The sequence below is a fragment of the Oncorhynchus mykiss genome, chromosome 20 (genome assembly GCF_013265735.2).
Source record: "Oncorhynchus mykiss isolate Arlee chromosome 20, USDA_OmykA_1.1, whole genome shotgun sequence".
Lineage (NCBI taxonomy): Eukaryota > Metazoa > Chordata > Actinopteri > Salmoniformes > Salmonidae > Oncorhynchus > Oncorhynchus mykiss.
This window is the reverse complement of record NC_048584.1, coordinates 24,270,506-24,284,024: the sequence shown is the minus strand read 5'-3', so window position 1 is coordinate 24,284,024 and position 13,519 is coordinate 24,270,506. Positions and strand designations below refer to the sequence as shown.

The following is a 13,519-nucleotide window of genomic DNA, read 5'->3' as shown; positions in this document are numbered from 1 at the left end:
GGTCTTTGTTTCTGTGCTGACCTCTCACCCCCCTTTTAGAACAGTAGTGGGTCTAATCAATTCCAAATGGTACATTTTTGCATTCCGCCTGTCATTAGCAAAAGTCCTCTAATCATAATAATGGATGTTTCCACCTAAATTGTGTTATAATTACAGTGTTATTCACACCAGTTAAATATAAACATGATTGCTAGATTCGTTGAGTTCCTCTGCAAGCAGCTCCTTATCAAAATACAGTGGAGACAATGAGGGGGACTCCGAGGACACCATTAAATTGCAGCAGATTCCTGCTACAAGAAAGACAGCTGGGGATAATCGTCCATCTCATGTAAGTACTGAACATTTCCAGCTTAAACAAACATTACACTTGCTATTTCATTGCTGTTTTAAAAGTGTTAGTGTGTTCCTTTTTTAAATTACTCCGACTTAGATGATTGAAGACATTCTGAAGAACAAACCTTGAGGAGAGAGGATCATGAATGAGTATGCTTGGCCAAAAAGCCTAACAGATAGCAGAAGATGCGATATGGTCAAGATATTGGTTGCACAAATGACAAGTGAACATGGGATTATGTCATATCCTCATTACATACAGTGGGGCAAAAAAAGTATTTAGTCAGCCACCAATTGTGCAAGTTCTCCCACTTAAAAAGATAAGAGGCCTGTAATTTTCATCATAGGTACACTTCAACTATGACAGACAAAATGAGGGAAAAAAATCCAGAAAATCACATTGTAGGATTTTTAATGAATTTATTTGCAAATTATGGTGGAAAATAAGTATATATTTTTTTGCCCCACTGTAAATTTACTGTGTACCGAGTTCCAAACTGCCTCTGGAAGCAACAACAACGTCAGCACAATAACTGTTCGTCAGGAGCTTCATGAACAGGGTTTCCATGGCCGAGCAGTCACACACAAGCCTAAGATCACCAGGCGCAATAGGAAATGTCGTCTGGAGTGTTGTAAAGCTCGCCGCCATTGGACTCTGGAGCAGTGGAAATGCGTTCTCTGGAGTGATGAATCATGCTTCACCATCTGGCAGTCTGATGGATAAATCTGAGTTTGGCGGATGCCCGAAGAACGCTACCTGACCTAATGCATAGTGCCAACTGCCAAGTTTGGTGGAGGAGCAATAATGTTCTGGGGCTGTTTGTCATGGTTCGGGCTAGGCCACTTAGTTCCATTCTAGACGATTCTGTGGTTCCAACTTTGTGGCAACAGTTTGGGGAAGGCCCTTTCCTGTTTCAGCATGACAATTCCCCAGTGCACAAAGCGAGGTCCATACAGAAATGGTTTGTCGTTCGGTGTGGAAGAACTTGACTGGCCTGTAGCAGTATTATCATTTATTACACAACTTCACAAGACTTGAGCAACGCACCAGTTTTAATTGGGTATGTTGAGTGTCATGATGTAACACAAACCTTGCTGATATCATTTATTCCCAAACTTTATTCCTACAAAATTGTGCAGACCCCCAGGGGTACGTGCAATGCCGTCGGGGTAAGTCAAATAAAAATGTGATTCACATTTTCAAACAGTCCATTTATATTTTCCAACAGGGCTATACATTTGGGTGATGTTTTTTTCTCGCCTGAGTAGCCTCGTTTCACAGCCAAAAATCAAATTAAACCATCTAGTGTTCAGTGAAATAACAATACAATGTCAAATAATTAACATCCAATGACATTAACCGTTACTCTCTTGCGGGAATTCCACTAACGGTCCATACAGTGTCAAGAAAAAGTATGTGAACCCTTTGGCATTACCTGAATTTCTGCATAAATTGGTCATCCAATTTGATCTCACAACAATAGACAAACAGTGGTTCAACTAATAACACACAAGTTATTGTATTTTTCTTGTCTATATTGAATACATCATTTAAACATTCACAGTGTAGGTTGGGAAAAGTATGTGAACCCCTAGGCTAATGATTTCTCCAAAAGCTAATAGGAGTCAGGAGATTGCTAACCTGGAGTCCAATCAATGAGACGAGATTTGAGATGTTCATTAGAGCTGCCCTGCCCTATAAAAAACACTCACAAAAAGTGAGTTTGCTATTCACAAAAATCATTGCCTGATGTGAACCATGCATCGAACAAAAAGAGATCTCAGAAGAATTGTTGACTTGTGCAAAGCTGGAAAGGGTTACAAAAGTATCTCTAAAAGCCTTGATGTTCATCAGTCCATGGTAAGACAAATTGTCTGTAAATGAAGAAATTTCAGCACGGTTGCTACTCTCCCTAGAAGTGGCCGTCCTGCAAAGATGACTGCAAGAGCACAGCGCAGAATGCTCAATGAGGTTAAGAAGAATCCTAGATTGTCAACTAAAGACTTCCAGAAATCTCTGGAACATGCTAACATCTCTGTTGGTGAGTCTATGATACGTAAAACACTAAACAAGAATGGTGTTCATGGGAGGACACCACGGAAGAAGCCACTGCTGTCCAAAAAAAAACATTGCTGCCAGTCTGAGATTCGCAAAAGAGCACCTGGATGTTTCGCAGCGCTACAGGCAAAATATTCTGTCGGCAGATTAAACTAAAGTTGAGTTGTTTGGAAGGAACACACAACACTATATGTGGAGAAAGAAAGGCACATCACACCAACATCAAAACCTCATCCCAGCTGTAAAGTATGGTGGAGGGAGCATCATGGTTTGGGGCTGCTTTGCTAACTCAGGGCCTGGACAGCTTGCTATGAACAGCTTGCTAAAAATGAATTCCCAAGTTTATCAAGGCATTTTGCAGGAGAATGTAAGGCTCTCTGTCCGCCAATTTAAGCTCAACAGAAGTTGGGTGATGCAACAGGACAACGACCCAAATCACAGAAGTAAATCAACAAAATAATGGTTTCAACAGAAGAAAATACGCCTTCTGGAGTGACCCAGGTAGTGTCCTGACCTAAACCTGATTTGAGATGCTGTGGCATGACCTTGAGAGCGGTTCACATCAGACATCCCAAGAATAGTGCTGAACTGAAACAGTTTTGTAGAGAGGAATTGTCCAAAATTCCACCTGACCGTTGTGCAGCTCTGATCCGCAACTACAGAAAATGTTTGGTTGAGGTTATTGCTGCCAAAAGGAGGGTCAACCAGTTATAAATCCAAGGGTTCGCATACTTTTTCCAGCCTGCACTATGAATGTTTACACAGTGAGTTCATTAAAGACATGAAAACGTGTTAATTGTTGGTGCGTTTATTAGTTTAAGCACACTGTGTTTATCTATTGTTGTGACTTAGATGAAGATCAGATGAAATGTTATGACCAATTTATGCAGAAATCCAGGTAATTGCAAAAGGTTCACATACTTTTTCTTGCCACTGTATGTAGCCAAACGTAGCTGCTGCTCGTTCTGTTTGCTCGAAAATTGATAAATGGTCAAAAAAATTAAGGCCTGCGTCCTGAGAGACACATACCATCTTTAATGGACAACAGGAGAGGATCTTTTTTAAGTACTGGACAGCTTTGTGACATCAAATGGACTTTGGTGGTCAAGATGTGTTGTTATCTCTACTGATGGCACAAAAGCCATGACGGAGACATAGAGGAGTGGTAACGCGCTTGCAAGCAGTTGCTCCCAATGCCACTTGGGTACACTGCAGCATCCACTGAGAGGCTCTTGCGGCCAAGGGAATGCCTGACAGCTTGAAAAACCTTTTAGAAACTACAGTGAAAATTGTTAACTTTGTTAAAGCAAGGCCCATGAACTCTCGTGTATTTTCTTCATTGTGTAATGATTTGCACAGTGACCATGTAACGCTTTTACAACATACAGAAGTGCGCTAGTTATCAAGGGGCAAAGTATTGACACGTTTTTTTTAAATTGAGAGACAAGCTTAAAGTTTTCTTTACTGACTAGAATTTTCACTTGTCTTCCATGATGATGAGTTTCTCACACGACTGGCCTATCTGGGTGATGTTTTTTCTCGCCTGAATGATCTGAATCTAAGATTACAGGGACTCTCCGCAACTATATTCAATGTGCGGGACATAATTGAGGCTTTGATTAAGAAGTCGGTGCTCTTCTCTGTCTGCTTTAACAAGGACAACACACAGGTCTTTCCATCATTGTATGGACAATGTCAAATGTGATATAGCGAAGCACCTTAGTGAGCTGGGTGTGGAATTACACAGGCACTTTCCCGAAACGGACGACGCAAAAGAGATTCGTTATCCCTTTCATGCCCAGCCTCCAGTCCACTTACCGATAACTGAACAAGAGAGCCTCATCGAAATTGCAACAAGCAGTTCTGTGAAAATGTAATTTAATCAGAAGCCACTGCCAGATTTCTAGATAGGGCTGCGCTCAGAATATCCTGCCTTGGCAAATCGTGCTGTTAAGACACTGATGCCCTTTGCAACCACTTACCTATGTGAGAGTGGATTCTCGGCCCTCAATAGCATGAAAACTAAATACAGGCACAGACTGTGTGTGGAAAATGATTTAAGACTGAGACTCTCCAATACAACCCAACATTGCAGAGTTGTGTGCATCCTTTCAAGCACAACCTTCTCATTAACCTGTGGTGAGTTATTCAACATGTTTTATGAAGAAATAAGGTTTTATTTGTAAGATGGCTAAATAAAGAGCATATTTATTATTATATTATTATTTGTGCCCTGGTCCTATACGAGCTCTTTGTCACTTCCCACGAGCCGGGTTGTGACAAAAACTCACACTCATTCTTATGTTTAATAAATTTATTGGATAGTGTGTGTGTGACAGGCTTACAATGATGGCAAAAAAATTACATTAGAGAGTGCGCTGAACCTGGTGCTAGAGGGGGTACGCAGCTGAAGGTTGAATGTTTGAAGGGGTACGGGACTATAAAAAGCTTGGGAACCACTGTGTTAGATAAAAACAGCTGCTGCTTCATTATGAGATAATAAGACGCATCTGGCAGCCTATGTACATTTCAATCCAACACTGTTTATTCAGACTGTCTGTCTGTAACTAGGCCACTACAGCTTTGAGTGTACGGTGTGTGCTGAATCCTGCCTGTCCTGCCTGGCCCTTTCTTTTGTAGGTGAACACAGAGCGCTTTGAGTCGGAGACCAGGGTGATAAACCATGTGGAGGGAGGCTGGCCCAAGGACGTCAACCCCCAGGAGATGGAGCAGACTGTCCGCTTCAGGAAGAAAGTGGAGAAAGACGAGCATTATTTCAGCACCATCATGCAGCTGGGCAGTGCGTGACAGACATCAGCCAATCAAGTAGCCACGATATGACCCGGGTCATAGAGATTTTTCAATTCAATAATATTTTATTGAATTAATCACTAGTGTATGACATTATGCCATATCTAAATAATATGTCCTATAGCAGCATACCACCCTGCATCCCACTGATGTCTTTCCTCTGAAGCTACAGTAAGCAGGGTTGGTCCTGGTCGGTCCCTAGATGGGAGACCAGATGCTGCCGGATGTGGTGTTGAAGGGCCAGTAGGAGGCACTCTTTTCTCTGATAATTTTTTTTGGGGGGGACATTGCCCTGTGTAAGTTGTTGTCGTTTGGATGGAACATTAAATGGGTGTCCTGACTCTCTGGTCAGTAAGAATCCCATGGCACTTATCGTAAGAGTATGGGTGTTAACTGGCCCTGAATCTAGGTCGTCGCTGTAAATAAGAATTTGGTTTTAACTGACTTGCCTAGTTAAATAAAAGTTAAATAAAAAATGTAAAAATGTAATCTACATTGCCCCAAAGCCATTTCTTAGCTGCTGCAGTAGTGTGATAGATAGAGAAAATAACCAGTTCTGAAAGGGAGAGAGCAAGAAGAGTGTTCCTCTCTATCTCTGATCACAGCCCTCCTCTGTTCCTCCCGTGTGAACACAGAACATGGAGCACAGCATCAAGCAGAACAATGCCATCAACATCTACCAGGAGTACTTTGAAGGGGAGGAGGAGGAGGTGGTGGAGGAGTCAAAACCATCAATGTTTTTAAGTGCTTCCATGACCTCTATTAACCTATCGTTCAACATAGAATCCACAAATGATGTATATTACCAGTGTATTGTGTCCGTCTGAGTGGTTTTTGATCTTACAGAAACCCGAACAAGATAAAACACACTGCCACCAGTCTGTCCTGGCATCTCGATGGCAGCCGCAAGCTGGCTGTGGCCTACTCCTCATTGGAGTTCCTGAAAGTCTCTAAAGACATTAGCTACAACTCTGATATATGGAACATTGGTAGGTGTATGACTCAAACATCTCTTTCATTTATATTTTCCTTTCTAACAGGGATTATCATTGCAATAGCTGTGGCAGTGAGATTTACTAATTTGTCATCTTAATTGATAGTTCAAAAAGTCAAAGTGGACTACAAAGTATTAATTCATTGAATCCCCTGTGTTGCCTCTTCAGAGAATCGCAATAAGCCAGAAATGAACCTAAAACCTGTCTCTCTACTGGTCTGTCTGGAATACAAACCCCCAAAGACTCTCACATCCTGGTCGGAGGTAGCTACAATGGCCAGATCAGTGGGTCCTTCAACAGCTGTATCATGCTTCCTGCCAGCTCAGGAACACTGTCCTTAGGAGATTACTGTGCAGTGTAAATAACTGTGGAGGTATAGTCAAGTCATCCAACTCCAGACTGCAGCTATTTGTAAATGTCATAAAGGTTCCAGTTATGTAATGTCTGGATTTGTCCGGATGCTTTTTTGAGCATTTAAGTACATTGCCTCTAGATATTTGTTTAGGCTCTGACAGTTAATAGTTGTGTTGTGTGTTCTTGTCATTTGTGTGTTTTGTGCATGCATGTGTGTTTGTGAAAGTACACAAAGTAAAATGTCTGAGCAGCTTATTGGGACACTCGCAAGGGCAGCTAGCCAGTGGAAATGTCCACACTAGAGCACAGCCACAGAGACCCTGTCTACAAAGTCATCTGGTTGCAGTCAAAGACTGGAACCGATACCATCTCTGCGTCTAAGGACGGCTAGGTGAACCAAGCCTCCAATAGAAGCAATAAAAGCCTTTGTCACCTTATCCCTTTCTCAAGCCAAGCAGGCACAATAGGCCAGGGTGGCACTAAACGCTCAGGACTCATGGGCAGTGAAGTCTGATACTCTTGGTCCAGGACAGGTGCACTTTCTCTGACCTTCAATTGCCATTTGGCCATAGCCAGAAGTTATGTAATAATGCATCTATTGAAGGCAAGGAGACTGTGACTGATAGGCCCTGAGTTGACCACTGGTCTCTGTCTATAAGGTGCTGGGGTGGGACATTCGTAAGATGAGCAAGCCCACAGAGAGGCTGGTACTGGACCCTAACAAGAAGTGCAATCTGGACAATGCCCTGGGGGTGATCTCACTGGAGTTTGAGACCACTATGGTGCTGAGGCTCTCTAGACTGGACTATCCTCCTGTTGTTTCGCTGTTGATTAATTAAGAGTGTGGATTCGCCTAACGTCTTTTTGTATGAACTGGTCCAAGTGGGAGATCTAGTATGTCATCTATTTGTGTTTGTACATAAGGAAGACCTCAAATTTAACCTGCTGTTTTTGATTTTTCTTATCCAGACCACAACGTTTATGGTGGGAACAGAGCATGTAACCAAAAGGCCAAGAGCCCACCTGAGAAGATAGTGTGCACGTACAACGGTCCTCACGGCCCAATCTACGCCCTGCAAAAGAACCCGTTCTTCCTCAAGAACTTCCTGACCGTAGCCGATTGGAAAGCCCATATCTGGTCCGAAGACATCATGTGGACAAAGTAAAGAAACAACATAATACATAATACAGACCAATGATATAGCTACTTCACAGATGGATAAATTACACTCTTTCTTTAGGTTCTAATACATGTAACCAGTGATTTGGCCCCTCCTGTAACATTGACCTAATGTAAAATGACCTCTTGGTTGCCGTAGATCGCATACAGTCTATCTGTCAGAAGGCTGATGGAGTCCAGTACGGCCCTCTGTGTTCTTTGCCATCAAAATGGACTGAATACTCGACATTTGGGACTTCCTCTTCAAACAGAACGACACCACACTCAGTCTGCAAGTATTATCATGCACCTCATCCAGCCTCTACTCAGCACCCGCCAGGCCTAAGTGACCATGTGAAACCCCTTACTGTTGTGTTGTTATCATTGGTAGAATTCTTGCATGATGCTGCCAAAGAAAAATCCTCGGATGGACATCAGTTATATTCTATTGTTTTCTAGGTGTGTGATGAGGCTCTGTACAGCCAGAAGGTGCAGGATAATGGGTGCTTCCTGGCCTGTGGACACCAAGGACGAGGACACCAAGGAGGGCGCCGAGGAGCTAGTAATGCACACTTGAAAAAGAGAAGTGGAAGAAAAAAAGGTTTGAAGGGATTGAGTGAACAAAACAAACGTTTTCAAAATTCCTTGACATTAATACATTTTTTTACAAATCCAGTCAGTTTTTCACACTGATCCAATGTCATCATAATGATTTCTGTTGTTGAAATGATGTGTGAACATGTGTCAAATGTTGATTCAACCAGTTTGTGCCCAGTGGGTTATTATTAATCATTTATACTCTGTGGTATGACTGAATTAGTTGGCTGTTTCATTAGGACAACAAGCAACACCACCCTTCAATAGCATTCATCTGGCAATACATTCACATCAGGTGGCCTATATACAGTAACAGCATGAACTCCAAAACGGTGTTCTGTGCACCACAGTTGCACTGATTTTATTTTATTTAGGATCCCCATTAGTCTTACTGGGTGTCCGACACAACAAAAAATACATTGCAGACAAAAGACTTCAAAGTACATAGTCAATTTATGATCTCATAGTTGATAATGTCTGGATGAGGTATCATATTGTCCATTCATGCTGTGATTAGTAAGTATACTGTATCTAAAGAGCAGGTTTTCTTTTTCTGCAGAAGCACCTTTGGACAATAGATGGAGAGACACTCACAATGCCATTACAGGAGTTAAAGTTACTGTGTAAATATAGGTTGTCAAGGGTTCATAAAATGAGAGGGGGCTGGTGAGGGGTGTGAATTTGGTTTAAACTAACCCTGTGACACACTGACCACTTAAGTAAAATCAAAATGAATTGTTTTGGTTTTGACTGAAGTTGTTGTTGTACTCCGCCAGCCTGTATGACACCACCATAGTTACCTGTCAAACATAGCTGCACCTCTTTGTCCAATGGTAACAAATGTACCCTTGTTTTGGTCCACTGGCCCATTAAGATTGGGGCCTATATATAAACTCAGCAAAAAAAGAAACGTCCTCTCACTGTCAACTGCGTTTATTTTCAGCAAACTTAACATATGCAAATGTTTGTATGAACATAACAAAATTCAACAACTGAGACATAAACTGAACAAGTTCCACAGACATGTGACTTACAGAAATGGAAAAATGTGTCCCTAAACAAAGAGGGGGTCAAAATCTAAAGTAACAGTCAGTATTTTTTTATATATATTTTTTTATTTCACCTTTATTTAACCAGGTAGGCAAGTTGAGAACAAGTTCTCATTTACATCTGCGACCTGGCCAACATAAAAGAAAGCAGTGCGACACAAACAACAACACAGAGTTACACATGGGATAAACAAACGTAGAGTCAATAACAATAGAAAAATCTGTATACGGTGTGTGCAAATGAAGTAAGGAGGTAAGGCACTAAATAGGCCAATAGTGGCAAAGTAATTACAATTTAGCAATTTACACTGGAGTGATATATGTGCAGATGAGGTGCAAGTAGAAATACTGGTGTGCAAAAGAGCAGAAAAACAAAATCAAATATGGGAATGAGGTAGGTAGTTGGTTGGATGGGATATTTACAGATGGGCTGTGTACAGCTGCAGGGATCGGTAAGCTGTTCTGACAGCTGACACTTAAAGTTAGTGAGGGAGATATAAGTCTCAAACTTCAGTGATGTTTGCAATTCGATCCAGTCACTTACAGCAGAGAACTGGAAGGAAAGGCGGCCAAAGGAGGTATTGGCTTTGGGGATGACCAGTGAAATATACCTACTGGAGCGGGTGCTATGGGTGGATGTTGCTATGGTGACCAGAGAGCTGAGATAAGGTGGAGCTTTACCTAGCAAAGACTTATAGATGACCTGGAGCCAGTGGGTTTGGTGACGAATATGTAGCGAGGTCCAGCCAACGAGAGAATACAGGTCACAATGGAGGGCAGTATATGGGACTTTGGTGACAGAACGGATGGCACTGTGATAGACTGCATCCAATTTGCTGAGTAGAGTGTTGGAGGCTATTTTGTAAAAGACATCGCCGAAGTCGAGGATCGGTAGGATAGTCAGTATGTTTGGCAGCATGAGTGAAGGAGGCTTTTTTTGCGAAATAGGAAGCTGATTCTAGATTTAATTTTGGATTGGAGATGCTTAATGTGAGTCTGGAAGAAGAGTTTACAGTCTAGCCAGACACCTCAGTATTTGTCATTGTCCACATATTCTAAGTCAGAACTGTCCAGAGTAGTGATGCTAGTCGGGAGGGTGGGTGTGGGCAGCGATCGGTTGAAGAGCATGCATTTTGTTTTATTAGCATTGAAGAGCAGTTGGAGGCCACGGAAGGAGTGTTGTATGGCATTGAAGCTCTTTTGGAGGTTTGTTAACACAGTGTCCGAAAGAAGGGCCAGATGTAGACAGAATGGTGTCTTCTGCGTAGAGGTGGATCAGAGGATCACCCGCAGCAAGAGAAAAGAGTCAGCCTGAGAATTAAACCCTGTGGCACCCCCATAGAGACTGCCAGAGTTCCAGACAACAGGCCCTCTGATTTGACACACTGAACTCTATCTGAGAAGTAGTTGGTCAACCAGGTGAGGCAGTCATTAGAGAAACCAAGGCTGTTGAGTCTGCCGATAAAAATACGATGATTGACAGAGTCAAAAGCCTTGGCCATGTCGATGAAGACGGCTGCACAGTACTGTCTTTTATCGATGGCGTTTATAATATCGTTTAGTACCTTGAGCGTGGCTGAGATGCATCCGTGACCAGCTCAGAAACCAGATTGCAAGGGGAGAAGGTATGGTGGGATTCGAAATGGTTGTGATCTGTTTGTTCACTTGGCTTTCGAAGACTAGAAAGGCAGGGCAGGATGGATATAGGTCTGTAACAGTTTGGGTCTTGAGTGTCTCCCCCTTTGAAGAGGGGGATGAGCAAGGCCGCTTTCCAATCTTTAGGAATCTCAGATGATACCAAAGAGAGGTTGAACAGACTAGTAATAGGGGTTGTAACAATGGCGGCGGATAATTTTAGGAAGAGAGGTTCCACATTGTCTAGCCCAGTTGATTTGTAGGGATCCAGATTTTGCAGCTCTTTCAGAACATCAGCTGTCTGGATTTGGGTGAAGAAGAAGCGGGAGGGGGGGGGGGGCTCGGTCTAGTTGCTGCGGGGGGTGCAGAGCTGTTGGCTGAGGTTGGGGTATCAGGGTGGAAAGCATGGCCAGCCGTAGAGAAATGCTTATTGAAATTCCCGATTATCGTGGATTTATCGGTGGTGACAGTGTTTCCTAGCCTCAGTGCAGTGGGCAGCTGGGAGGAGGTGCTCTTATTCTCCATGGACTTTACAGTGTCCCAAAACTTTTTGGAATTAGTGCTGCAGGATGCAAATTTCTGTTTGAAAAAGCTAGCCTTTGCTTTTATTTAATTTATTGCCCTGGCCACATCTGCAGTCCTCATGCTCCCTTGCAGCGTGCCTAAGGCACGTTCACGCAGATGAGCAGGGACCCTGGGCATCTTTCTTTTGGTGTTTTTCAGAGTCAGTAGAAAGGCCTCTTTAGTGTCCTCTAAGTTTTCATAACTGTGACCATAATTGCCTACCGTCTGTTAGTGTCTTAACGAACGTTCTACTTGTGCATGTTCATTAATTGTTTATGGTTCATTCAACAAGCATGGGAAACAGTGTTTAAACCCTTTACAATGAAGATCTGTGAAGTTATTTGGATTTTTATGAATTATCTTTGAAAGACAGGGTCCTGAAAAAGGGACGTTTCTTTAGTTTAGCTACTGTATGTAAGCTCGTCTAGAGAATACCAAATGTGTAACCTGTAAATCTGACTAAATAGAATTTTCCCCAAATATTAATCTGTGCTGTGGTGGCGCTTTTGATATGTGTTTATCCCCATAATAACAGAAAATCTAAACGAAAATATTTTATAATTCGAAAATAGGAGTGAATGGAATGAATTGTTTGTCATTTGGACTTTTCAGTGATGTCAAAAAGCAATGTTTACTTCTTATTTAATAATTGTCAATTACTTACAGGTATATACAGTACATTCTGTACTCACAAACCAATGATGTAATATCATTATGAGAAAGGTGTCTGTGAAGAGAAAGAAGTCAGAGACGGAACACCGTAACAACATGATGTTCCACATGTCATCTGTATTGTCATCTTGAATCAATCAAATAAAGACAGCAAGGCATTTTCTATAATATAGAGACATTCTTAATGAGTCATGTGGAACTCAATAATTCTATTGAGTTGTTATTCATGTTTAATTATTTGATATACAGTGTATATACTGCATATACAGTTCCAGTCAAAAGTTTGGACACAGCTACTCATTCCAGGTGTTTTCTTTATTTTTACTATTTTCTACATTGTAGAACATCAAAACATCAAAACTATGAAATAACACATATGAAATCATGTAGTAACCAAAAAAATGTTTAACAAATTTAAACATCTGGCCCATGTGAATACTGTACATGTGGATTTAAAAAATATGATACATTAACAATGTTGGCAAACAAAATAAGCACTTTTCGGTGTTAAGAAATCATTTGGCACAGATGCCTTTCTTAAACGTGTTTTATAATTGATTATGTTATTCTAGAAACCGCAGTCAAATATTTATCAACGTAATTTGGAGAGCCATTTGCGCAATTTTGTGCGCCAAGGATTTGTCCACCAGATGTCGTCATTGGTCTGCGGCAAATCGAAGAAGCAACCGTGTTTTACGCGCCTCTGTGCTACTGTGCTGCTGATCTCGGGTATCCAGGAAGACAACTCACGAGTCGTCAGAGGAGAAAAGAGAAGGCGAGAGTGAAGGAGAATAAAAGGGCAGTTCTAGTAGACAGGTCGACACCTGCCTTTCTCCGTCCGCATTCTCGTCGGTATCCTTGTCTTTTTTCAAAGACATGGGTGAATAAACAACCTAATTATTTCTTTAAACAATATATTAAACAGAATGTACTCGTTTTACGCGGTTATATCAGGCTTGAAAGAGCGCACATTTGGCGAGTGGAGTGGCGTTTATTTAACCGTAAAAGAATGATCCCAACTATTTTGACGCGGAAAGGTAAGAGGTTTGTTTGTAGGCTACATTGACAAGTAGTACAGGTGGTTTTGAGAGGGGTCGTGCAGATATTGTGCAGGATGTCTGACCGATGTCCGGTTTAGTAGCCTGTATAGACGGCCACTATTTTCTAACAAGTCGAGGACACTCCAACTACAAGTGGCCATGAAGGACACTGGCGAATCAAAGGACCACCAACTAACAGTAAGTACAATACCGTAGCCTACCTATACATCATCATATCTGTTTACTATTAC

The 13,519-nt window shown here is 41.8% G+C and overlaps 1 protein-coding gene and 1 pseudogene across 1 annotated transcript in view; both read left to right on the top strand.

Moving 5' to 3' along the window:
- Positions 1–3,141: 3,141 nt before the first annotated feature.
- On the top strand, positions 3,142–13,013 carry LOC110498776 (annotated as a pseudogene).
- Positions 12,955–13,519, top strand: part of LOC110499235 (kinesin-like protein KIF19) — a 78,980-nt gene continuing 78,415 nt past the window's right edge. The window contains exon 1 of the mRNA XM_036956061.1: positions 12,955–13,466. Within this exon, the coding sequence (XP_036811956.1) occupies positions 13,428–13,466 (39 nt within the window). The 5' untranslated portion in view covers positions 12,955–13,427. The remainder of the gene's footprint in view (positions 13,467–13,519) is intronic.